Source organism: Neofelis nebulosa, chromosome 3, assembly GCF_028018385.1.
Source record: "Neofelis nebulosa isolate mNeoNeb1 chromosome 3, mNeoNeb1.pri, whole genome shotgun sequence".
Lineage (NCBI taxonomy): Eukaryota > Metazoa > Chordata > Mammalia > Carnivora > Felidae > Neofelis > Neofelis nebulosa.
In genome coordinates, this window is record NC_080784.1 from 162,594,582 (window position 1) to 162,622,486 (window position 27,905).

General features: G+C 38.8%; 1 protein-coding gene across 8 annotated transcripts in view; it reads left to right on the forward strand.

The window, feature by feature from the left end:
- The window catches only part of NMU (neuromedin U), a 182,537-nt gene that overhangs the window by 124,691 nt on the left and 29,941 nt on the right, over positions 1-27,905 (forward strand). For 5 of the 8 annotated variants that reach the window (XM_058722552.1, XM_058722553.1, XM_058722554.1 and 2 more), the window contains 2 exons: positions 11,926-12,032; positions 27,169-27,227. In XM_058722552.1, coding sequence (XP_058578535.1) covers positions 11,990-12,032; positions 27,169-27,227 — 102 coding nt within the window. In that variant the 5' untranslated portion in view covers positions 11,926-11,989. Of the gene's footprint in view, positions 1-11,721; positions 11,847-11,925; positions 12,033-19,874; positions 20,203-27,168; positions 27,228-27,905 lie in introns of those variants that run through there. The other 3 variants (XM_058722551.1, XM_058722558.1, XM_058722556.1) reach the window with 2 other exon arrangements.

A 27,905-nucleotide genomic window follows, 5' to 3' on the forward strand; every position in this document is an offset into this window, starting at 1 on the left:
CTCAGGACTGCCTTCGCTGCATCCCAAAGCATTTGGATTATTGTATTTTCATTGTCATTTGTTTCCATATATTTTAAAATTTCTTCTCTGATTGTCTGGTTGACCTATTCATTCTTTAGTAGGGTGTTCTTTAACCTCCATGCTTTTGGAGGTTTTCCAGACTTTTTCCTGTAGTTGATTTCAAGCTTCATAGCATTGTGGTCTGAAAGTATGCATGGTATGATCTCAATTCTTTTATACTTATGAAGGGCTGTTTTGTGACCCAGTATGTGATCTATCTTGGAGAATGTTCCATGTGCACTCGAGAAAAAAGTATATTCTGTTGCTTTGGGATGCAGAGTTCTAAATAATATCTGTCAATTCCATCTGTTCCAATGTATCATTCAGGGCCCTTGTTTCTTTATTGATCCTGTGTCTAGATGATCTATCCATTGTTGTCAGTGGAGTATTAAAGTCCCCTGCAATTACCACGTTCTTATCAATAAGGTTGCTTATGTTTGTGATTAATTGTTTTATATATTTGGGGACTTCCATGTTTGGTGCATAGACATTTATAATTGTTAGCTCTTCCTGATGGATAGACCCTGTAATTATAATAAAATGCCCTTCTTCATCTCTTGTTACAGCCTTTAATTTAAAGTCTAGTTTGTCTGGTATAGGTATGGCTATTCCAGCTTTCTTTTGACTTCCAGTAGCATGATAAATAGTTCTCCATCCCCTCACTTTCAATCTGAAGGTGTCCTCAGGTCTAAAATGAGTCTCTTGTAGACAGAAGATAGATGAGTCTTGTTTTTTATCCATTCTGATACCCTATGTCTTTTGGATGGAGCGGTTAGTCCATTTGCATTCAGTGTTATTATTGAAAGATACGGGTTTAGAGTCATTGTGATGTCTGTAGGTTTCATGCTTGTAGTGATGTCTCTGGTACTTTGTGGTCCTTGCAACATTTTACTCACAGAATCCCCCTTAGGATCTCTTGTAGGGCTGGTTTAGTGGTGATGAATTCCTTCAGTTTTTGTTTGTTTGGGAAGACCTTTATCTCTCTTTCTATTCTGAATGACAGACTTGCTGGATAAAGGATTCTTGGCTGCATATTTTTTCTGTTCATCACATTGACGATTTCCTGTCATTCCTCTGGCCTGCCAAGTTTCAGTAGATAAGCCTGTCACTAGTCTTATGGGTCTCCCTTTGTATGTTAGAGCATGTTTATCCCTAGCTGCTTTCACAATTTTCTCTTTATCCTTGTATTTTGCCAGTGTCACTATATGTCGTGAAGAAAATCAATTCGAGGTATGTCTGAAGGGAGTTCTCTGTGCCTCTTGGATTTCAATGCCTTTTCCTTCCCCAGATCAGGGAAGTTCTCAGCTATGATTTGTTCAAGTACATCTTTAGCCCCTTTCTCTCTCTCTTCCTCTTCTGGAATTCCTATTATACAGATATTATTGTGTTTCATCACATCACTTAGTTCTCTAATTCTCCCCTCATACTCCTGGATTTTTTTTATCTCTTTCTCAACTTCCTCTTTTTCCATAATTTTATCTTCTAATTCACCTATTCTCTCCCCTGCCTCTTCAATCCAAACTGTGGTCGCCTCCATTTTATTTTGCACCTCATTTATAGCATTTTTTAGCCCCTCCTGACTATTTCTTAGTCCCTTGATCTCTGTAGCAATAGATTCTCTGCTGTCATCTATACTTTTTTCAAGCCCAGTGATTAATTTTATGACTATTATTCTAAATTCTTGTTCCGTTATATTGCTTAAATAGTTTTTGACCAATTTGTTAGCTGTCGCTACTTCCTGGCGTTTCTTTTGAGGAGAATTCTTCCATTTTGTCATTTTGGATAGTCCCTGGGGTGGCACGGAACTACAGGGCACTTCCCCTGTGCTGTCTGGAGTAACTTGTGTTGGTGGGCAGGGCCACAGTCAGACCTGATGCCTGTCCCCAGCCCGCCGTTGGGGCCACAGTCAGACTGGTGTGTACCTTATCTTCCCCTCTCCCAGGGGCAGGACTCACTGTGGAGTGGTGTGGCCCCCGTCTGGTCTACTTGCACACTGCCAGGCTTGTGGTGCTGCTTTGATGGGATCTGGCATATTAGCCGAGGTGGATCCACAGGGTGCATAGGGGTGGGAGGGGCAGGCTTAGCTCTCTTTGCCTCGCTTTGCCCCTGCAAGAGGGGCCCCGCAGCACCAGGAGGGAGACAGACCCGTTGGAAGGATGGATCCTCAGAAGCACTGCGTTGGGTGTTTGCCCGGTGCTAGCAAGTTCGGTGACAGGAACTGGTTCCCTTTGGGATTTTGACTGGGGGATGGGGGAGGGAGATGGCGCTTGCCAGTGCCTTTGTTTCCTGCAGAGCTGAGCTCTGTCTTCCGGGGCTCAACAACTCTCCCTCCCGTTGTCCTCTAGCCCTCCCACTCCCCGAGCAGAGCTGTTGACTTTTAACATTCCAGATGTTAAGTCCCGCTGTCTGTCAGAACTCACTCCGTCTGGCCCCTCCGCCTTTGCAAGTCAGACTCGGGGGCTCTGCCTTGCTGGGCAGGCTGCCCCTCCACCGCCCTGGCTCCCTCCCGCCAGTCCATGTAGCGCGCACCACCTCTCCGTCCTTCCTACCCTCTTCCCTGGGCCTCTTGTCTAGCTTGGCTCTGGAGAGTCTGTTCTGCTAGTCTTCTGGCAGTTCTGGGTTATTTAGGCAGATGTGGGTGGAATCTAAGTGATCAGCAGGATGAGGTGAGCCCAGTGTCCTCCTATGCCGCCATCTTCCCTCAGCACCTTATCTTTTTTAGGTTTTTAAAAGTAATACCACATATTTACAATGTATTACAAAACAACTGCCATTTGGTCTGGGAAAGAATCCTACAATGAATAAATAAATATTTACACCACAAAATGTTGGAAATTCACACTAAATGGTATAAATGATATAAATGTTATAAATGATATAAATAAATGGCTATGAGTAGTCTTTACATTTCAGGCCAAATTTTGCTACCAAATTAATTTAGCTTATGTCAGGTTTCACTGCCAAATGAGTTATGAAAACTATCTTGAGGTTTTTTGGATTTTAAAATTGTAGTTATGAGTTTGTGGACTCTTATTATTTTCATTTTATAGCTCAAGCTTGTATTAAAAAGGGCAAATATCACCCATGCCCAGAATGTTTGCTCAGTGTCAGTGCTGAAAGGCCCCACATATGGTGGAAAGGAAATGTTTTCGTCTTAGACAGATCTGGTTTGAATCAGATTAGAGAAAGTCACCTACCTTCCCTGAACTTCACTTTTCTCATCTATAAAATAGGTATAGTAATTCTGCGGACCCTTGACATTCCACAGGATGGATTTTTGAGATCTTATAAAAACTAAAAACTTGTGAATCTCACTAGATAAAATAATTCCCTCACAAAATTTAATATGTTTTTAGTGAACCCAGTTACTTATCTACTAGCTAATCTGTTGCCACTTACAAGTAGTGAGACTGTCTAAATAGAGCTTATAAAAAAATGAGTATTCAGAAAGCAGTTGGAACAAATTACCATTGTTGGTTTGTTTCACTGTCTCACAACATCTCTTAATCACTTATGTGGAGACATGCTTTATTCTTTATATGCAGCTGAATCTTGCCTTGGGCATGACACATCCGTGAGAAAAGTCCAAATACAAAAATAAAATATGAAGCTTAGCTAGGACTTTTGATGTCATGAAAAAACAGTGTTTTTGAAGGTCTCTACTTGAAAAAGAAATCTATGGAAAGTTTTGAAAAGAGTAGTCATTAAATGTAGTAATTCAATAATTTGAACTTAAAATTTTCCCAAGATATTGAGGAAAATAGTAAATAATTTTTAGATAATGACTACTGAAACAAGGGAAAGTTAAATACTTAAATCTGCAGAAAACTCATTCATAAAGCAAACTTTTAAAAACTTAACATTTGGAGGCATCTGAGTGACTCAGTGATTGAGTGTCCAACTCCTAATCTCAGTTCAGATCTTAATCTCAGGGTTGTGAGGCTCCATGCCAGACCTGAAGCTTACTTAAAGAATAAATAATTAAATGAGAACTTAAAATTTTCATGTCTAAGTTATTTGTATTTCTTGTACAAAAAAGGCACTTAGAAATAGACATGTCACTGATGTTGTTATTTTTAATATAATGCATGACAGGCACGTAATTTCAGGTACTTTTGAGATATTTAAGAGTCCTTCATTTAAGGAGTTACAGGATTTGGGGACTGTCTAGAGCCATTTACATTTACCATAATCACTTAAAATTCAGCCAAGCTTAAGTTCAGTTCATGAATCTAGAGTTGTACAGGATAAAGTTAAATAGTTAGGAGGCCCGGAGAATGTCATTTTTGGTATATAAGATTCAAAAAGGAGTCAAGTGAATTTTAAGATTTTGCAATTAATAACGAAAAAGGCAGCACTTCAATTCTATTTCAGACTTAGGGAATTAAAATGACTCTCATGAAATCATATCCTCATGAAGTAGAAAGTCACAGCATTAATCAATCAAACCCTGGGAAGAAAAGAGACACTATCCACTTGATATCTTTATAAGTTTGAAATGAGTACTCTGTGTACCTGGAAATGAAAGTCTGGCTGTCAAACATACTAAGAGGCGACAGGACCCTTCTCTGTCCCAAGAGAATGTTAATAATTCTTAGAGATGATACTTAGAATGAATTATTTTCTCTGAGCTGTCCTCTGACATAATAAGAAAGATCAGTTATCTTGTATGACTAGGTCTAGATGATATCCTTTTTGGACTGTCCTTACTGTGGTTTTTAAAAATGGCAACCATTATAGATGAGAATGCTAATAGTTGGCAGTTGTGGTATGACTAATAAATATAAAAACTAACTTCTAGCAAATAATTACAAAAACAATACTTTAGAAGTCTGTATACAAAGATAATGTTTCTTTCTCATTTACTCATCTATTATGTGAGCAAGTTATTTAGTCTCCTTAAGAGATTGAAAATACTGCTAATGATTTAATAAAATTTGATTACAATGTCTTTACGTAGTTTTCCATATTCCTGGGATAATCAAAGTGCTCAGAGGAAAAGAAAAGTTGAGTTGTTTATGAATTCTATTTTCTCTCTGGTAGATTCTCCATTTTTCTTAAACGGTACTACTGATAACATCAAAATCTCATAAGAATTAGTCTGGGGGCACCTGAGTGGCTCAGTCAGTTAAGCCTCCAACTTCAGCTCAGGTCATGATTTCACTGTCCGTGAGTTTGAGCCCCAAGTCAGGCTCTGTGCTGGCAGCTCAGAACCTGGAGCCTGCTTCAGATAATGTGTCTCCCTCTCTGTCTGCCCCTTCCGCACTCCCACTCTGTCTCTCTCTCTCTCTCTCTCAAAAATAAAATAAAAACATTAAAAAAAAGAATTAATCTGTATCAGAACTACCTGAGTTAGTAAATAAATTTAAAAAAAGCTCTAAATGGCTAGCATTTCCTCACTCTTAAGACTTATTTCTCTCTGGGATAATCAAATTATGGGACAATAAGGGAGTTATATTAGTGAGTTTAACAATGATATTCTCTACTACAAGAAGGATAGTGTTTTGTTTGCTTGTTTTTATACCACATGCATCAAGGATAGTTTTTAAGGAGAAATTGTGTATAAGACATTGATACTTTATTATCTTTTAGGGCTGTGAGGCAGTTATTTGCTAAGTAATACCTAAGAAAGAGATTATAGTTGTGCCATAATGAAATACAATGACTGGTTCAACAGCTTAAATATTTGGTTCATTAAAAAAAAATGTACACATACATTTTTTCAACTCTTAACTTTTTTTCCATTTTATAATGAATATTTCAAGCACACAGGATTAGAGAAAAAGTTCAATGAGCACTCAGATATTCATTTCCCAGCTACAAAACCATCAACTCATGGCCTCTTGTTTCATCTAATTCAACCTTAATTCCTGTCCCTCCCACCAACTGGATTATTATGAATTAAATTCCAGATAGTATTTAATTTCATTTATAAAAATATCTAAATATCTCTAAAATATAAGCACATTAAAAAACATATGACTCCAATGCCATTATCATCTTCATGAATAATAATTTTAGGGAAGCTAAAACAAAGAAAGATTGATACCAAAAGCTGGTGAGTGTATGGAGAACTAGAACTTTCATACATTGATGTTAGGATTATAAAATAGCATAATGACTTTGCACCTTCTTATAAAGTTAAATATATATCTACACTATAACCTAGCAAATTCATTCCCAGGAATTTACCCCCAAGAAAACAAAAACATATATGCACAAAAAAACTTGTGCAAATTCATAAGTTCTCAAACTCGAAACCATTCAACTATCCATAAACAGAAGAATAATTTTTTTAGAAAGTAGAATATTCATACAATATAATGCTACTGAGACACAAATGGGAATGAAATACTAATATACGCAACAATATTGTTGGAGTTCAACAACGTTTTGATATATGCCCATTAGAATAACTGTAATCAAAAAGACAATAACAAATGTTGGCAAGGATATGAAAAAACTAAAATCCTCATACATTGCTCGTGGGAATGTAAAATCATGTACCACTTTGGAAAATAGTTTGACTGTTTTTTTTTTGTTTAATTTATTTTGAGAGAGGGGGAGAGTAGAGTTGGGGAGAGGGGCAGAGAGAGAGGAGTGAGAGAATCCCCTCACAAACCATGAGATCATGACCTGAGCCAAAATCCAGTTGGGCACTTAACCAACTTAACCACCCAGGTGCCCCAGTTTGACTGTTTCTTAAAAAGTGAAACATAAATATATCATATGATGCAGTAATTCATCTTCTACTTATCTACTCAAGATAAATGAAAACATAAGTGAAAACAAAGTCTCAAGTGTAAGTGTTCATAGCAGCATTTTTCCTGCTAGTCAAAAAATAGAAACAACCCCAAATACTCATCAACAAATGAATGGATTGAAGAAATGAATGGATAAAATAAGGTATGTCCACACAATGGAATATTATCTAGCCAAAAAGGGAATGAGGTAAAGATCTATGCTACTATATTAATGAAACTCAAAAATATTGTGCTAAGTGAAAGAAGCCAGACACAAAGGACCACACACTGTATGATTCAATTTACATTTTTTGGATTTTCGAGAAAAGGCAAATGTGTGAGATGAAAATAGATCAGTAGTTGCCTGTATCAGGTGTGGGTGTGGGAATTATATGAAAATGAGCATGAAGGATCTTATTCAGCTGATGAAAATATACTAAAACTAGATTAATGTAATTGCACATCTAGGAAAATTTACTAAAAGTCATTCAACTGTATACTCAGAGTGGGTGAATGTAATGATACATAAAAGAAGTCATATACAAAAGAGCATTTTCATGTACGTTCTTTTCACACAAAGTCCAAGAATAGGCAAAATTAATCAATGGTGCCAGAAGTGAGAAATTGGTTGCCCTGAGGTAAGAGTGGGGGATTATTGTCTGCAAAGGAATAGGAGGAAACTTTATGGGATGATGAGAATGTCCTACATCTACATCTACATCTACATCTACATGTTGTTTTGGGTGGTAGATATCCAAATTGTTAAAGGAGATACAATTGTTAAAATTTGACATACTGAACACTTGAGATCTATGTGTTTTGTTGTAAGTAAATTATATATTCACTAAAAATATAATAATTCCTTAATACTACCAAATATTCAGTTCTGAACCCCCTAATTGTTTATTTATATATAAGTGATTTGGGGGTGCCTGGGTGGTTCAGTCGGTCGAGCGTCTGACTTTGTCTCAGGTCATTATCTCGCAGTCTGTGAGTTCAAGCCCCGCATCAGGCTCTGTGCTGACAGCTCAGAGCCTGGAGCCTCCTTCAGATTCTGTGTCTCCTTCTCTCTCTGCCCCCACCCCTCTGCTCTCTGTCTCTGTCTCTGTCTTTCTCTCTCTCTATAAGTAAATAAATAAATAAATAAATAAACATTAAAAAAGTTTATATGTAAGTGATTTGTTTAAATTGGTATCTAAACAGGGGTGCCTGGGTGGCTCAGTTGGTTGAGCATCCAACTTCAGCTCAGGTCATGATCTCACAGCTTGTGAGTTCGAGCCCCACGTCAGGCTCTGTGCTGATAGCTCAGAGCCTGAAGCCTGCTTCAGATTCTGTGCCTCCCTCTCTCTCTGCCCCAGCCCACTCACATTCTGTCTCTGTCTCTCTCAAAAATAAACATTAAATTGGTATTTAAACAAATTCCACACATTGCCCTTAATTGGTATGTCTCTCAAGTCTTTTTTTTTTTTGCCTCAAAAAAAACTAACAAAACTGATTTATTGGTAGTGTGTTTTGCACATGCATTTCATTTACTCTGTCTTTAGTACCTTTCTGAGAAATAATTTATGTATATAATAAAATGCAAAGTATTCAACATATAGCTTGATGATCTTATAATATGTACATGTATTTCCAATTATAAGAGTAATTTAACCACATTGTACAATACATGAAAGTGAGAGAAAATAAAGTAAAAACAACCACAATCACCATTTTGGTGTATTTTATGCGACTGTCTCTTCTTCAGTGAAATAATATATGTAAAATACATTATCTAGTATTAGTGTTCGTATTCGTATTCGTATTCCACAGGCATATAATCCTGAGGAAATGGTCAAATTTGTAGCTATAAATCTTAGTAATACAACCATATTGAATTTTGAAGCCCCAAGCATACCATCTGATTCTATTCTATCATGGTCATACCTAAGACGTAATTAGGAAAAGCATACACATGTGAGCAGGAGCTTTTGTGTACTATCACTTGTCTTCTGAGGGATTGACTTCTTTCTCTAGGGTATATGCAAACCTGCTCAAATTTTCCTGAGGATTGCAAAAATCTTTGTGTTGGTTTCACGGGGAAAGATACTGAATTATTCCACGCACAGATCCATACTCACTTTCCAGTAATTTTCCAGTTAACAGAAGGATTGTACAGGTCTCTCCTTTGACATTTTCAGGTTGTAAACTGAGTATGTTTTCTTGAAAATGAAGTCATGTCCCAGCATATGTTTTGATCTACTCTTGTTGCAAGCTGACTTACTCCATGGGAGGGTTTTTTGAAAACAGTTTCCATGTACCACTTGAGGCATTGATCTTTCTGCAATCTCATTAACGCCCATGTAAATGCCAGGTCTTGCTGAGGAAGAAGAAACTATGTTAAATAATGGGAACCTTGAGGTTTGGGTATTACTTTTACAAGCAGCAATTTTTCCTGGTTTGGAAAAGGTCAGAGAATTTCTAAGTGTGCTCTTGTGGGAGGGGTGGGTTAGGACACTGCTGTTCCTTTTCCTGAAATGTAATGAGATGCAATTGATCTGTCAACAAAAATGACTTTCAGAGGCTACAAATACAATAAAATCAAATCAACACAAACCAGATTATCCTAAAGTGACTTTTGAATAAAAGTGGTTATCCTACTTTCTAAATAGCTTTGAAAATAATACCAAAAGGATGAAAATACAATCAAAGGTAACTTAATGTTCTTAAAGTTTATGAGAGCCTTTTCAAAAAATGGTGCAGGAGCAATTGGACATCCATCCACCCATCCATCCATCCAACTGGACAAAACCTTGACTTAAACCTTACACCTTATGTAAAATTTAACTTAAAATTAATCACAGACTCAAATATAAAATATAAAACTACAAAAGTTTTAGGAAAAAACATAGGAGAAATATTCAGAACTTAGAGCTAAATGAAAACTTCCTTTCAGATGTGATACCAAAAGCATGATCCATAAAAGGAAAAATGTGATAAGTTGGACCTCATCAAAATTAAAACAAAATTAAAATTCTGTGGGGTTCCTGGCTGGCACCAGTAGAGCATGCAACTCTTGACTTTGGGGCTGTGAGTTCAAGCCCCATGTGTGGCATGGAGTTTACTTAAAATAAAATTTTTTTTTAAAAATTAAAACTTTTCCTCCATGAAAGGTCTTGTGAAGAGGATGGAAAGCCAAGCTACAGACTGAAAGGAAATATTTGTGAATTACATATTCAACATAGGACCCTGTATCTAGAATATATAAAGAACTTTTAAAACCCAACAGTAAAAAAAAAAAAATCTAACTGGAAAAATGGACAAAAGACATGAATACACATTTCATTGAAGAAGATATACAGATGGCAAATAGACAAATGAAAAGATGCCCAACATCAATAGCTATTAGGGAGGTGTACGTTAAAACCACAAGAAGATATCGCTATACACCCATTAGAAATAAAAGCTAAAATAAAAGATATTGATAACACTAAATACTAGAAAAGATACAGAGAAACTATCACTCATTGCTCATGGGAAAGTAATATGGTACAGCACTTTAGAAAATAGTTTGTTAATCTCTTATAAAAATTAAAGAAGCTTGGGCATTCCAGAGAAGTGAAAAGTTATGTCAACACAAAAACTTGCACACAAATGTCCATAGCAGCTTTATTCATAATAATCCTAAACTGGATGTCCTTCAACAGTTGAATGGTTAAATAGAATATCATAAAAGGAACAAACTAATGATATATACACAGCTTGGATGGATCTCAAGGAAATTATTGTGTTTAAAAGATGCCATTATCCAAAGTAACATGCTATATAATTCCAATTATGTAACATGTTTAAAATAACAATATAGAGGATGAACAGATGGTTGCTAGGGATCACAATGAGACTAAGGGGTGGGTATGGCTATAAAAGGGTAGCATAGGGAGGCTTGTGGTGATGGAATTGTTCTGTTTCGATTCTGGTGGTGGTTAGATGAGTCCATGTCAAACTGGCAATATCTGAATAAGCCCTATGGATTGTACTAATGTCACTTTCCTGATTTAATATTTTACAATAGTTATGCAAGATGCTGCCTTTGGGGGAAACTAAACAAAGGACACGTAGGATTTTTGTATACTTTTTTTGTGAAAACATGTAATCTATAATTATTTCAAAATAAGAAGTTAAAAAAAGTTATGGGTGCTAGAGCCATGCGCTTATTGAGAAGTCTGGATGGCAAAAGACCGTTGTATTAGTTTGTCCCACATCCTTCTTCTGCCTTCCCAAAGAATTGGTGGGTCTAGGTCTTGAAAGTTTCATGGAAGAAAATGAATTCTCCTTTTTTTAAAAAAATGTCCATTCTTCCCATTCTCAACATTGCCACCCTTCATTGTGAATTTTTTAAAAAATGGAACAAAACTTTAGAAGTTTTCAAAACCCTCTCTTCTATTTGAAGACGTCTTTTCCTCCTCTATTTGTTTATCATCACCAACACAGTAAAACTTTATTGTGCACCTATTTTGTGCCAGTCACTACTGAAATTTTTAGAAACCCAACTTAAACAAAATAAAAATGGAAAATTTTGATTTTCCTAATTCTGAACTCCAAGGGATGGACCTGGCTTCAGGTACAACTGAATGCCAGCATGTGTAACAATTCAGTCTCTTCTCTTTTTTTTCTCTCTCTCCATTTCTCATCACTACTTGGTATCATTCTAAGATAGCCTCTCTCCATGTAACTCACATGGTCTTTATATGTCAGACTCACAGAAAAAGAGGAAGCCTTTGCCATAGACCCTGTGCTAATCCAGGGATTGACCCTTGAATTGTGTGAGATTCTCACAGAAGAGGGAAAGCTTGGTTTTTCAAAGGAAGTGATGTTGTGCGGGCAAAAAAATTATACGCTCTTAGGAATAATAAAAACTTGACCTTTCAAAGGTCAGTTGTTATCCCAGGTCTTCCAGCCAGCAGGTGGTGCTGCCGTGACTCAAAGCCAGTTTGTCCACTTCACTGCTCAAGCTCTCAGTCCTGAGATCATGCTGCCTCCAAGAATTCTTGCTCCCCTGGTTAGGTAATTCCGGTTCCAAACAAGATTTCTACATTTATTTTTATTTTCTACCATGTTTATTGAATTTTTTTTAAGATTCTAGGTTCTGAAGTCTCTCAAACTGAATAGAACAGAATAGGGAATAGAACCCAGGATGATTCTAAGCAATGCTTTATACAGTGCAAGTTCTCTTCATCATTTCCATAAAAGGTAAGGGTGTATCACCATTTATATAGTAAATATATGCTTGAAGTTGTATAATATTATAAATAAAAAGTTTTATAAATCAGATTATTTCCTTTATTCATTTATATATATTTTTAGTGCCCACTATGTGCCAAGCACTCTTAACAACACCAAGAACTAGAGACAATAGAACAATATGAAAGTGAATATAAAATAAGTGTTCTTCAAATGATAAAGGAGATTAAAAATCCTGACTTGGGACTCTCTTTCTTATAAAGGGAGATAACTGTAATCAAACCAGCAACTATGCTAACAGATTATCTAGTATGGTCTATCAGGTGGTAGTATGGTAGTAAGTGCTAAGGAGAAAAAGTAAAGCTGTGTCAAGGAGATAGGAAGTGCTGAGAGGAAGAAGAGTGCTGTTTATTGTCAAGTGATCAGGGAAGGAAGACATCATCGATAAGGCAGCATCTTATCTGCCTCCAATGCTTTGCCCAGTATAGAATTAATGATGTGGAAGGACAGGACAGGAGTTGGAGGCAAGTCCTTGATATATTTTAAGAGAAAGAAAGTACAAGGGGATAGAAGGGTGAGAAAAAGAAGTTCAAGTAGGTTTTAATTGACCAATGACAATTGCCACAAATCAACCGTTGGCAATTGAGCCAATAGACATTAAACATATAGATGTCATGACAGAGAATACCAGGGGTGACCTGCTCGGAAACCTACTCAGTTAAGGTAGTGATTGCCTTACCTTTATTTTTCAGTTTTCTCTAAGAAGCAAATATATTATCTTGTCTACTCCTTTGTCCCTGTAAGCTGTTTTAAAATTCTTAAATTAGGGTCGAAACTCAGGAAGATTGAACATAGTTTCTATCTGAAATCGTATTAATGGGTGACAACATAGAAAAAGGACCCATGACTAATTTTTGAGAAAAAGGGGATTTGATTACAAATGAACAAAGATGCAACATTGGCTAATTTTATTCTTTCCAGAAATGTCTTAAAATAATATCAACTAGTATTTAATGTAGAGCAGTATGATATACATATATATATACAACTTTCAGCATTTCATATGTGCATGGCCCACTTAAAAATCAGAGCTAAAATTATTAGAGACACTACAGATAAAACAAGTAGTGATTACTCCTTTATGATACTGAAAGGTCACTTATTTTTATATTCAGAAGCTCACTCCAGGTCTCTTATGATTATTTTAACATTTTTTAAAAGATTAAATTATACCATTTTTCCCTCTTTATTTCTTTCAATTATCTTTGACCAAATGCAATAAGATTTTTTATTTGAACATGCCTATGTAAGGAAATTGTGTATCTTTTCATAAAAGCCAGGTATCTTTAGAAAATACAATAATGGTTTGATTCATTTTTAAATAGATTGGAAACCAATCCAGTGATTCAAAAATGGTTATACAATTTGCTATGTAGAAATAATAAAATTTACTTTATCTGCCCTTTTATTTTTATAGCTATCATTTAATTTTAGGTTCTGTTTTTATAAAACCTCATATGTCTGGAAGTGTTTGTTTTTCTGCCAGCTTTGCCCTGATGTGATTCATAAATATGCCAAGAAAATCTAATAAATCTCTCATTAGTACGTATTCATATTTTAATTGCAACTTAAAGAACAAAGAAAAGATTCTGCCTTCAACTGATTGAAATTTTTGTATCATCATGTTTCAAATTACCAATAACAGTGGTGCTTTTCTGTAATGGCTTTACCTTCAGAACATCTATCATGTGAAAAATCTAGCCCGGTGGGCATTGATGTAAGTGCAAAAAGTTATTGACTTTTGCCTTTTAAAAAATTCTCTTATTACTTTTCTTGAAAGGAATTTATCTTTAAAGGCTTTAAGATAAACCTGTGCTGCTTTCAGTCTGCATGTCACCCTTCCCTGGACTGTGCTGAGAGAATTCACAGACAATATTTCCACCCACAAGTGCCTCCTGACTTCAAGAGATTGAAGAGATGAAGCTTAGCGCCTTTTGCAAAACAAAACAAAACAACTTTAAATCAATAAAACCCCAAAACATTAGCAAGAATGTTAGACATACAAAATTTTTATTGGCCATCAGTCTACATCACAGTCACCGTGGGCATTAGAAAATACCCTTAATGGGAAGGACTTTTAATAATGTTGCTTATCATTCCTGAAACTGCTCAAAATTAATTTCATCAAGTAATTAGAGAAAATAAGAAAAGCTTCCTTCTCTTATAAAAGATGTTGTATTTCTTAAAATTATGTGAGCTGCTGTGTCATTATCAAGGCAGTTAATTATCCTACAACAGAAATTCTTAAGAAATGTAGATATACTTGGTCTCTGGTCCTTTATTTCTTATATTCATTGTTCTTCTGTTGTCTTCTAGAAGAGTTTTTCCTAGAGTGGTTCCTCAGAGCAACATGGTTCATCCAAAAGTCCTTCTGAGTCAAGAGATTTTCCTGGAGGCAGAGAGGTTGATATCTACGTAATTTGAAGAGATAGCTGGGTAAAGGAATAATTAGGATTATTGGAGTTACTCTAAAACTTGTGAAATATTAGTGGTCAAAGGGAAGACAAACTTGGTTATAAAATGGGAATTTGATCCAGATGCCAAAAATGTTTGTGGAGAGAGCTGAAAGTTATCCTTGTCACTAAATAATAGATGCTATCTTCTGAACCAAAAGACCACAGTCATTTGGTCACTTTTCTGCCACAAGTAGCCATTTCCTCTCGAGCCTCAGTCTGCAGCACTACAACTGGCTTCTACCCTGAATCTTACTTGGAGACCATAGGCTAAATTGGGTCTTTGGAGTCATTGGCTTTTTTTTTCTTAATTTTTTATTTTATTTTTTTAGTGAACTTATCTTTTTACCTTTTAAAATTAATTAATTAATTAGTTAGTTAATTAATTAATTATTTTTAAGTCAGTTCTAATGCCCAGCATGGGGCTTGAACTCACCACCCCAAGATCAAGAGTCGCATGCTTTACTGACTGAGCCAGCCAGGTGATCCAGGAATTGTTGGCTTTCAACTTCTATAACCTCAGTGGAACTTTGACTCTTGTGGTTTTAGAAACCTTTAAGCAGAACTCTTCTCTACAATTCAAATTTAAAATTGGGATGGTATTTCTAAAAAGTTCATCCCAATGAGCATAGGCAGTAAATAACAGGAGGTAAAGATGTATGACTGGATGCAGGTGGTCTTAGAAAAGACAAAACAAGGGGCGCCTGGGTGGCGCAGTCGGTTAAGCGGCCGACTTCAGCCAGGTCACGATCTCGCGGTCCGTGAGTTCGAGCCCCGCGTCGGGCTCTGTGCTGACAGCTCGGAGCTCGGAGCCTGTTTCCAATTCTGTGTCTCCCTCTCTCTCTGCCCCTCCCCCGTTCATGCTCTGTCTCTCTCTGTCCCAAAAATAAATAAAAAAAAAAAAAAAAAAAAAAAAGAAAAGACAAAACAGGACAGAGACTTCTCAGCATTTTGTGAGTCTGTAACTCTTACAGCTGACACTGGATGAATGAATGAATGAGCTCACTGAATGAATGAATGAATGAATGAGCATCCTGTAAAGCATGTAGACACAATGGGTTATCATTATTTCACAAATAGTATCTACTTTCTATGTTTTAGAAAATGATGATATTCATAGTTAACAATTATATCAAAGTGACCATGAAGACCAAGGTTCTCCATCTGGGTGTGATGATGTATTTTCTGACCTGAAAAAAAGTAAAGCTAGTGACTATAGCATAGTCACTGATGCGACATGGCTTAGGTGAGTGTCTTCACAAAGCGGGAGAAGAGGACTTCATAGTTGACAAGAACATCCAGGAATTAAATAGCAAAACTGGGATATTTCATGCCAAAAACAGATAAAATTTCCCTGTGCCAAATTGTAAAGACTGCCACCATGTAGTCCAACAGGTCACCGTCATCATATCTGACCTGGACTTCTTTCTTGTTTGAAAATTGAGATATAATTCACATACCATAAAATTAATCCTTTTAAAGTAAGGAGTTCAGTGGTTTTTAGTATTTACAAGACTTTGCAACCATCACAAATGTCTAATTCCAGAACATTTTCATCACCCTAAAACAAAACCTCCTTACTTATTAGCCATCACTCCTGTCTCTCCCCAGGCCCTGGAAACCACTCGTCTATTTTCTGTCTCTATGGAGTTGCCTCATCCAGTATGTAGCCTTTTGTGACAGGCTTGTTTGATGTAGCAAAATGTTTTCAAGGTTCATCCAGGTTGTGGTAAGTATCAGTCCTTCATCCCTGGTTGTGGCTCTGGTGTAGACTTCTGCATGTCCTCCCACCTGGTCTCCCTGCATCTACTAGGGTCCCCGAGAGCCTGCTCACTATGGAAGCCAGAATAATCTTTTTCAAATGTAAATCACATCACCTTACTTCTTTACTCAAAATCCTCCACAGGCTTTTCATTTTACTTAGAGAAAAATTTCATCTCCTTGCCATGGCCTCTAAGAGCCTTCAATGATCAGGATTGTACCCTGTCTACTTCTCTGACCTCAACTTCCCACACTCCAGTCACCCTGTGCCAATTACTTCTGCTCCTTTAATTTTCCTGGCTTGTTTCTGCCGCAGGAACTTTGCACTTGATGATCCCTTTGCCTGGGGCTCTTCTTTCATAGTTCTTCCCATGACCATGACCATGACCATGACCATGACCATGACCAGTTTCTTCTCATCTTTAAGGCCTCCTATAGCATCTCCTCAGAGAGGCAAGCCTAGATAAACCTGTCTCAAGTGTCGTTTCCCCAACTCCCAGTCACTTTCTATTATTGCATTACCCTGTTTTAATTTCTTTATAGCATTTATTACTATCTGAAATTGTATTGTTTTGTTTTACTGATTATTATCTGCATCTCCTTGAAAATCTGTCAACTCCATGAAGCCAGAGGCTAACTGACTTGGTCACTGCTGTATCCCAAGCTTCTACAGTGGAGCCTAGAAGGTGCTCAATTAATATTTGAAGGATTGCATGACTATCTTGCCTAGAACTCCTAAGTCTTCTAGATCTTGCCCCTATTCTCAATTCCTAAAGCTTGCTCTCTTCACCTATTACTAGACTTTGCTATTGCCACCTACTGCTTGACGGATTTCTCTCTGTGGTTGACTCTTTCATTAACTGACATTCAACCCTTCCTTAATGTCCTTGATGACAACTCTTCCAGACATCTCTATCACAGGCTAGCAGGTCTTTGTTAATCTGCAGGTTCATGATCAAACTGAGCCTTCATTCATATAGGTTGTAGGCAAAAAAACAAAGTTCAGCTGCTCATTTGCAGTCAAGAATGCAAGAGATAATGGGTGAGAGGAATCAGCATGGTACACAGAATCAAACTTTCAGTCTTGAACACAGAAAGTAGGAATGCTTTAGATGCTGTATGTACTACACGTGGTGATATATGCTGATGTATAAGCTCAGTTTAAATGAATATGAACTTCTAGGTACAGATTGGAATTCAGTTTGTAACTGAATTGTTCAGCCTCCTCTGCAGAGATCTGGAATCTAACTTCTTTGAAATACTTGGATAAAAGGAGACCTTTGGAATCAGTTTCATTTTACTTAGTTAATTGTCCCCAATCTTTGCTCCTGGTTAAATGAAATGCCTTTCTCCCCACATTCTCCCATCCATCTTCTCCTATCATCCAAGTCATATAATGCCTGACCATTAGGGTGCACATCTTTCCTGAAACATTTTTTCAAAAATAACTCCTATACAGAGAGTAAAGGACAAGCCACAAATAAAGAGAAAATATTTGCCAAACATTTAACCAACGAAAGTTCTAGAATACATAAAGCATTCCTATAATGGATAAAAAAAAAAAAAAAAAACTAACAACTCAGGAAAAATGAGAAAAAGAGACAAATGGGTATTGCACTAAAAACAATAATGGTCAATACATTTGTGTAAAGATGCTCTCATTAGTACTGGAAATTGTAAATTAAATCCACAATGAGATGCCACGCCTACCAGATTAGCAAAGCTTTTTGCAAGGAAGTACAGCAATGGAAACTTCATGCACTGCTGGTGGAATATAAATGGATTTAACACATCGGAAAACAATTTAAAGTAGAGTTTAACTAGATTTTCTCCCCTGCTGACTCTACTAAGTGTATACCTCAAAAAACTCTTGTCAACAAGGGACATGTACAAGAACATTCAGAGCAGCTGGGTTCATGCAGAAAAACACGTATAATGCATGAGTTGTTCCTTTACTGATCTGCGGGGGGTATAAGAAACATTGAGCCCACTATTTTCAGGCATCTCTGTTCTCAATGACATCTCACCCCACACAGGCTGCTGAGACCAGAGATTTTTCAGTGTGCCTCCAGCAAACACAAGGAAGACCATGGAGAATCAGAGCCACCCTTATGGGCCTACATCCTCCGTACTACCTTTTCACTACTTTGGGGATAAATCAAAGTATAAGCAATCTTGAATCAAATCTATTCTCATCAATCCTTGAATCTGAACCAGACTCTAATCTGACCTTGCTCACATGCTACCTGAATATAAAGAACTGAAAAAAGGTAGTGGTTATTTTGTTTCCGCTTCACCTGTCAGAATTGCAGTCCTGCCTCACTGTTTCTGACTATCCCAGTCTGCCTGGTAATACAGCTATTTGAATAGGAATTGGGGTCCTTTACCAAGTTCTCATTTTCTTCGGGCAAGTTCCACCTGTTTCTAAATGTCGTACTCTTTAAGGCCATGCCTTGTCTATAGTGGGTTGCACAGTGCGTGTCTAATACATTGAAGTCCCCGACTTAGAGGAAGAAACATCTTCACAGAGCGGCCTCCCTCACAGGCTGGTATTCTTGGGCAGACTGTTTAATATCTCCGAGCATCATCAAATGAGAGTCATAATACTTTTATATCCCAGAGATGCTATGAGTGTTAAATTAAACAGCATGGGAAGATGTCCCTTAAGAAATGTTCATGTACTTCCTTTCTACCCTTCCCTCTGTGTTCCTTTCAAAAGGACCTCAAAAGGAGGCCAAATGAGATCATTTGTCTTTCCTCTTTCTGTAGAAGGAAATTAAAGCAGTGTCAGCCAGTGTCCTGGAGGATGCTTCCTGGAGTTTTCCACTTAGGAAGTAAAGGAAAGTATATACGGAGGGGCATAGTAGCGGAGGTCCAATCACCCTAGAAACCAAAAAGCAACCGCTAGGGAGTGACAGCAGGAAAAATGCATAGAAAAAGGAGTAACCTTAGGCTTGGAAATCCATAGGACAGCCAGAGACCTTCCAGACCTACTGGAAATGTATGTGTGGTCAAATCCCAGCAATCCTTTCTTCTTGATCTTCTTTAACAGGTAACTGCATTTCCCTAAATGGTCTCAGACCTCGCAGGAGTTTGGGGAACGCCAACATCACCACTGAACCAGTACTGCTCTTTATGCACGGGGGCATTGTGCTGGAAGCTGGGGATGTCCTAGTGAGCAGGACAGAGGTGTTTCTACAGAAATGGCCCCTGGGGCTCTGGGAAAGGAGGCACGCACAGTCACAGTCGATTGGGGCAGAGAAGGCTTCCCGGGGAGAAGAAGGGGTGTCCCAGGCAGACGTGAGAAACGAGAGAGCGTCGTCACCAGCAAGCTTGAAAACCCGGATCCCATCCTCTTGGAGCCTCTTGGTTTGCCATATTCCTCTGGCTCCCACTCAAATCCTTGCCAGAAGGGAACGGACCTGCACCGCTTTCTTTCCCTGTTCCTCCCAGAGGTCCGAGGGCGGGCAGAGCGAAAATGCGCACTGTCCTGAGTCAGAACTCTGGCCGGGGGCGGGTCCCGCTACGGCTGGGGGCGTCGGGGGCGGGCAGCGGGTGGCCAGTGACGCGACGGAGGCCGGGGGCGGCGGGCTGCGAGGTGATGCGCGTGGGGACCGCGCTGGCCCAGCCCACGTGTCCGCGAGATTTAAAAGTTGGCGGCGCGCGGGGAGGTCAGCTTGGCGGCGGAGCCCCGCGAGCAGCGCGCCCGGGACGCAGAGGCACTGCCAGGGCCCCGCGTGGAGTGCTGACCCGCGCAGCTCAGGCTCCGAGCTCCGAGCCGCCAAGCGCCGAGATGCCGCGAGCAGCGAACCGCCGCCCCGGGCCGCCCGCCGGACAGGTGGCCGCCGCGTCCCGGCCCCTGCTGCTGCTGCTGCTGCTCGCCTGTTGCGCGGGCACCTGCCTTGGTAAGCGCGCCCCGCGCCTCCCGGGCTCCCCGCGCCCGCCGCTTCCCGCGCCTTTCCCCTGCCCACTCGCCGCACTCTCTTCCCTCCCTTTCTCGCCTCCACTGTTGGCTTCTGGGACTCTCTTTCCCCTCGTGCGGCGGGGCTCCCTAGCTTCTCGCCTTTGACGACCGGCGCGCGTCTCGGCCACCGGACAGCCAGGGCGCCGGTGCCTGTGGCCCGGCTGGAGCGCGGTCCCCGCTCGTCCGAAATCCCCAGACCCCGGGCAGCCTGCAGTTGGCGGAAATCTGTAGGGCCCCCTAGCCCTGCGGATGTCCGTGGCCGGTGAAAACGTAAATAAATTAACACAGTGAAAAATGAAAATGCGTTCCCTTTCATTGCAATAACTAGAGGGACTGATGGCTGAAGCAAAAGTAGAGTTTGATACTTGACCTTCTGATGCCGGGTAAACTTGGAGCGTGCTCATCATCTTTGGTGAGTGAGCTACTGTTGTGTTCAGATAATCCTGAGCAGTGAAGCAGGCCCCCTTCTAGCCGTTTAGAAGGGAAAATTAGTGGGGTTTTGTGCCTTCTAGGTTTTGACGCACCAGATCAGGAAAAAGAATAGTGAAAAAAAGTGGCTTAGGAAAAAGAAGTGGGAAAAGCAAAAGCAAAGGCAGGGAGGGATGTCTGAAGCTTGGAAGACAAGGTAGGGCTGAGCCCAGCGTGTTCCAATGGGGAGATCACTTCCCTATCTCCTAAAAGTTACTGTTTCCAAGTACGTTGATAGATCCATCCTTTATCTCCCAGCTCCCAGAGTCCCCTCCAGGGCTAGTAAGTATCCTGCAAAACCATGAATTTTCTAACTCTGCAGCAGGTTCTTTTAGCTTCCCTCTGCTCTCCTGTCAGTGAGGTGAAGGTGGGCAGACCATCTCATCATTGTTCATAATACTGGGGACTTGAAACCATAACTGCAGGGACCTTTCAGAGTATACAGGGCAGCCCTCAATTAGAGGTGGAGAAACGGAAGCTATTCTTGCTTTCCAATGTATTTATTTTTATTGCTGACCTTTCATTGGTTTGTTTTTTTCCTTTCTTAGGGGCATTGAAGAAGGGGGTAGGGGAGGGGGTTCTCCTGCATGAAAAACGAGAGCATTTGGCTATGAAATCTAAGCAGTCAGAGGCTAGACCTGAACTTTTTCCATCATCACACAGCCAGCAATGATACAGCATAATTCATGCAAAGTACTGTTAATATTTTTTATTTTTAGAATTAGTAGTAGAATTAGTGGTAGAATTTGGATGGCAATCTTTATCTACTTTATTAGGGAAGCAGATAATTATAGTTTTAAAAGTGTCTTTTTCTCTGTAAAGCAAATGAACTTGCCATGCATGTTGCATGTTATGTGCCTGCAGTGATCTTTGCATCAGTTGGAGATAACTGCTTTTTGGGGAGGCAGGGAGTTTTCAGGCTGCTGGTGATTCAGCAGAAACTGTGGAAGGCTGCTTTCTAAAAAAGACAAGTCTTGGGTTTTATTTCCACAAAGAGTGTGTCTGCTGGCTGGTCAATCATCTCAAAAACATCCCCAGTATTTCTCAATAGGGCCAAGATGCCTTTTTCACTGTACAGAGACCCCCTACACTACCATTTTGTATCTTTTTTCCCCTTTAACCTGCTCTTGATATTTAAAAATGTGATGGAGAGGGGAGAGGGTAAACATAGTGTGATCTTCCCTAGTCCCAAGACCCTAAAAATGGCACAGGAGGGGAAGCGTGACGTACATAACCAAAACCGAGAGATAATCTACCAAGATTAATCATTATGCAGAGAGCAAGATGATGTATCTAAAAACAACAAAACAGATGTCACAAAGCCAGAGGAAAATAAAATAGTGCCAATAAGTGGAGCATCCTTGGCAAAATGAGTTAGCAGAGCATACAACAGCAGTGAGAATATAAAGAGCCAGCCACAGACCTGGTGGATGGAAACAGTTCGCTATTCAGAGAACATTATTAAAATCAGGAAGATTTCCTAAAGGGGGGCACATTTCGGATAGCTGCATCAAACCTCGATTCGGCCTGTGACTATAAGTGATCAAAGTGCCCGAGACTAAAGGAAAAAGTGGGGGCTGGGTGGCTCAGTCAGTTAAGCATTTAACTCTTCCTTTCCGCTCAGGTCATGATCTCACGTTTCATGAGTTCGAGCCCCGCATCGGGCTCCAAGCTGACAGTGTGGAGCCTGCTTGGGATTCTCTCTCTACTTCTCTCTCTGCCCCTCCCCTGCTAGCTCTCTGTCTCTCTCAAAAATGAATAAATAAACTTACCAAAAAAAAAAAAAAAAAAGATGTGTTTTTTCCTACTCAGATCCCTACTTATTGAATAATCCTTAAAATTAAGTCAGCAGTAACAATTTCTCACTTCAAAACCCTACGCTAGTTAAGTGCTAGCAATGAGAAAAGAAAATTAGCACCACTTTTATAACAGAGTCTATTTTTCAGAGAAAGACAAATACTGTATGATCTCATATAGATGTGGAATCTAAAATACAAAACCAAAAAACGCCAACAAAACAAAATCAAACCAAGCATGTGGATACTGAGACCAGATTGGTGGTTCACAGAGATGGGAGTTGGAGATGTATGAAATGGGTAAAGGGGGTTGAAAGGTACAAACTTCCACTTATAAAATAAGTCATGGGGATGTAATGTACAGCATGGTGACTCTATGGCATATTTGAAAGTTGCTAAGAGACTAAGTCTTAAAAGTTCTCATCACAAGAAAAAAAAATTCTGCAAGTATATATAGTGATGGATGTTAACTAGGCTTATTGTAGTGATCATCTGACAATATATACAAATTTAGGATCATCATGTTGTACACCTGAAACTAATATGATGTTGCATGTCAGTTATACTCCAATAAAAAGGTCTGTTTTTCTTTCTCTTACAGATGCTGTATTTTACAGATGCAAAAGTTGTCTATACACACTATTTGCATTAGTTAGATTGTATAAGACTAAAGGTTTCACTTTACTAGCAGTACTTTAGTATAAATATCTCAAGGGGTGCTTGAGTGGCTCAGTCAGTTAAGCATCCGACTCTTGATTTCAGCTCAGGTTATGATCTCAGGATTCGTGGGATCAAGCCCCCTATTGGGCTGTGCACAGAGAGCACAGAGCCTACTTGGAATTCTCTTCCTCTGTCTCTGCCTCTCCCCTGCTTGCACTGTCTCTCAAAATAAACAAATTTTAAAAAAGTATGAATATCTCAAAACTGATTGACTGAAAACTGCAGTTTTCATGATATAGAAGATAATGGCACTCTTAGTATATTTGAGAAAGTATCTAGTACTGCTATTTGACAATATAAAGCCCACATCTAGGGTATCTTGGGGAGAAAAAAAAAATCACTCAACTTGGGTTAGCAAACACACAAAGGGAAGAAAAATAATTCTCCCTTATGTTTGGGTTTGGTAATAGGATATTAGTGGATTTCTATAAGTTAAAAACACTTTAAAATTTTGGCTTCTCTAGCCTTTTTACCCTGAGACTGTATTTACATGTTTTGTGTAAGAGCCACAAAGTACCCCTTTTTGATTATGTAAGTGCTTGGGACAAAGTTAGATATAATGGCAATTCCTGTGGGACCCGTGCAAGCTTGGGGGCACAGAAGCAGGCAAGCTCTCGATTGCTGGTAAGGCAGTGTGGAGGTGGGAGTTTCCACTTCTATCGGAGGTTGGGAGACAGACAGGCGTGGAAAGGATATAAAATTGTATTCTTTAAACAGGAACACCATGTCAAACAGAGGAACAGTGGTATAATGAGTGGAGAAATCAGAAGTACCTGCAGGTGACGGCTGAATCTAAAGAGTGAAAATCTCTGTGTTCTTCTCTTGCATCAAATCCATCCTGCTCTCTCCTTCCATTCCTCTTCCTTTTACCTTCCTCTTATTCAGTCTTGGTAACAGTACATAAGCCGCACATCCCAGTTGCAAGGAAAGGGCTGATGGCCTTTTAGATGGTTTTCATGAGAATATCCATATCTCCCTTTTGGAAATTTTCAGACTTCTTAAAGAGAATCTTAGACCTAAAATGTTTGTTTGAAATGCTTATTTCTGTTGAATAAAGAGGCATCTTCTGTTGCTTTCTACAATGCGATGCTCTATCCCCCTTGGATATTCGGTGTTGTCCATGGACCAGCAGCATCATTGTCACCAGGGAGCTTGCTATAAATTCAGACTCTTGGGCCTGTCCCTGACTGACTGAATTAGAATCTCATTTAGTAAGATCTCCAGGTGTTGTGTACGAAAAGTAGAGAAGCACAGCTTTCTCCCTTCCTGAAAACAGAATCAGCTCAGAGTAATATACACCAGACAACAGAAACTTTGAGATATACATGTGTGCTAGGGTGAGAGCTATACAGTTGAGAAGCATATAAGACCATTTGCCCACCTTGAACAGTTGTTCTGTGAAAGGGGATTCAATGAGGTTCTGAGATAAATCAACTATTATGGGCCACATGACCTCTGTAAGTTATTTCTAATGCTTGGTAGCACAGAAAATGTAGCTAAATTTGTACTATTATTTACATTCTAATAAAGTTAATATTATTAGAATTTAAATAATAGTATAAATTTGTATGAACTCAAGGGAAGACTTAACTTCCTACTATCTTTTTAAAAAATTATTTTCTTTAAGCTTATTTTTTTTTTAAATTTTTTTTTAACGTTTATTTATTTTTGAGACAGAGAGAGACAGAGCATGAACGGGGGAGGGTCAGAGAGAGAGGGAGACACAGAATCTGAAACAGGCTCCAGGCTCTGAGCTGTCAGCACAGAACCCGACACGGGGCTCGAACTCACTTACTGTGAGATCGTGACCTGAGCTGAAGTCAGAGGCTCAACCGACTGAGCCACCCAGGCGCCCCAAGCTTATTTTTTTTAAGTATTTAATTTTGTTATATTTGAGATCTTAGAAAAATTTAGTCTTTTACTAACAGGAGGTATTGTTGATTTTGTTAAACAAAAATGTATACATTTAAGAAAATGAGTAGTAATTACATTTAATATTAATAGATATTATCTCAAGGGGTGCCTGGGTGGCTCAGTCGGTTAAGCATCCGACTTCAGTTCAGGTCATGATCTCAGGGTTCATGAGTTCAACCCCTGTGTTGGGCTCTGTGCTGACAGTTCAGAGCCTGGAGCCTGCTTCGGATTCTGTGTCTCCCTCTCTCTCTGCACCTCCCGTGCTGGTGCTGTCTCTGTCTCTCATTAAAAATTTTTTTTTGAATAATAAATATTATCTCAGTGTTTTTACAGAGATAATTTACATAGCATGAATTAGATAATTGAATCTATGAAGAAAATATTACCTTAGAGAGTGGAAGCTAATTAACATTTTACTTCAGTAATAATTAAGGGCCTAACAAGTAATTCTTTTTTTTTAATATGAAGTTTATTGTCAAATTGGTTTCCATACAACACCCACTGCTCATCCCAAAAGGTGCCCTCCTCAATACCCATCACCCACCCTCCCTTCCCTCCCACCCCCCATCAACCCTCAGTTTGTTCTCATTTTTTTTTTAACATTTTTATTTATTTTTGAGAGACATAGAGCGTGAGCAGGGTAGGGGCAAAGAGAGAGGGAGACACAGAATCTGAAGCAGGCTCCAGGGTCTGAGATGTCAGCACAGAGCCTGATGCGGGGCTCGAACCCACAAACTGCAAGATCATAACCTGAGCTGAAGCTGGACACTTAACCAACTGAGCCACCCAGGCGCCCCTGTTCTCAGTTTTTAAGAGTCTCTTATGCTTTGGCTCTCTTCCTCTCTAACCTCTTTTTTTTTTTTCCTTCCCCTCCCCCATGGACTTCTGTTAAGTTTCTCAGGATCCACATAAGAGTGAAACCATATGGTATCTGTCTTTCTCTGTATGACTTATTTCACTTAGCATCACACTCTCCAGTTCCATCCACGTTGCTACAAAGGGCCATATTTCATTCTTTCTCATTGCCACATAGTATTCCATTGTGTATATAAACCACAATTTCTTTATCCATTCATCAGTTGATGGACATTTAGGCTCTTTCCATAATTTGGCTATTGTTGAAAGTGCTGCTATAAGCATTGGGGTACAAGTGCCCCTATGCATCAGCACTCCTGTATCCTTTGGGTAAATTCCTAGCAGTGCTATTGCTGGGTCATAGGGTAGATCTATTTTTAATTTTTTGAGGAACCTCCACACTGTTTTCCAGAGCGGCTGCACCAGTTTGCATTCCCACAAGTAATTCTTTTTTAAAAGACCTTCACTGAAATATACTTTATATACCATAAAATTTATGTTTTAAGTGTGCAACTCAGTGGGTTTTAAGTAGATTTCAAGACCTACGCTGCTGTCCCAACAATACAGTTTTCCATGACCCCTCCCAAAAATCTGTTATGTCTTTGCAGTCAATCTCTGTTCTTACCCCTAGCCCCAGGCAGCCACTAATCTTTCTATGATTACAGATTTGCCTTTTCTGGACATTCTATATAAATGGAATAATATATTTGGTCTTTTGCCTCTGGCTTATTTGATTTAGTGTAATATGTCTGAGATTCATCTTTGATGCAGCATGTATCAGTAGTTCATTTCTTTTTATTGCCAAATAGTATTCCATTGTGTGCAGGTACCACATTTTGCTTATCTAGTCTCAGAGAATGGACATTTGGATTGTTTCCACTTGGGGGCTATTATGATAATGCTGCTATGCACATTCATGTACATGTTTTGGTGTAAACATATAAGGAATTCATTCTTAAGAGTAATGTCTTTGAAAGGCTGTTTAATAATTATGTATCCTCATACTAAGTCAAATGCTGAAATATCTAGTTGAAATAGGAGGGTAATGATGTATGGCAAAATGAAAAATATCATCCAAAAATGAGTTATATATACATGTTTAATTTTAGAAGAAATATAATAAAAATAACATGCAAGTATAACTTTAATTTCAGGTGCTCCAATATTATCTCAAGGACTACGGCCTGAACAAGAACTACAGCTGTGGAATGAGGTAAAGAATTGTCCTTATACAAATTAGTGGAAACTTTAACCCTCTTTGAAAATATCAAATGAAATAATATAATTGAGTTTTGGGACAACTATGATTTTATTAACATTCTGATATCATAATATTCAGAATTCTTTTGAAGTGAAAAAAGGAAAGATTAAAAAAATAAAACAATTACAGTAAATGACAAAGCAAGATGGCAAAATGAGCCCTAATAATAGAGTAATTACAATAATGTGAATATACTAGAATATGCCACTTAAAGACAGAAATTCTCAGATTGAATTTTTTTTAAAGATCCAGCAATATGCTGTCTATAAAAGTCTCACTTAAGACGAAAAACAAAAGAAGGCTAAGCAACAAGTATGGAAAAGGACATACCAAAGAGCCCCGAACACCACGTGGCATAGTTTTATTTTATATATTTTTTACTTCTTTGTCTCCCATATATGGTAACATACAAACATGCAGTCTGATTAAGTGGTCTCATGTTACAGGGTCGTGAGGGATGTTATCACATACATACCTGTATAGCCAGGTTGCCTTGAAGTTTTTTTTTTCTTTCCTTAGGGAGGGGACCCTACCATATTCCCCCCTTGCTTGGGGGAATATGCTTGGATCCCTCTATTTAGGGTCAAAGAGCATCATCTTGGTTTAGAGGTTTATATAGACCATCCTCCC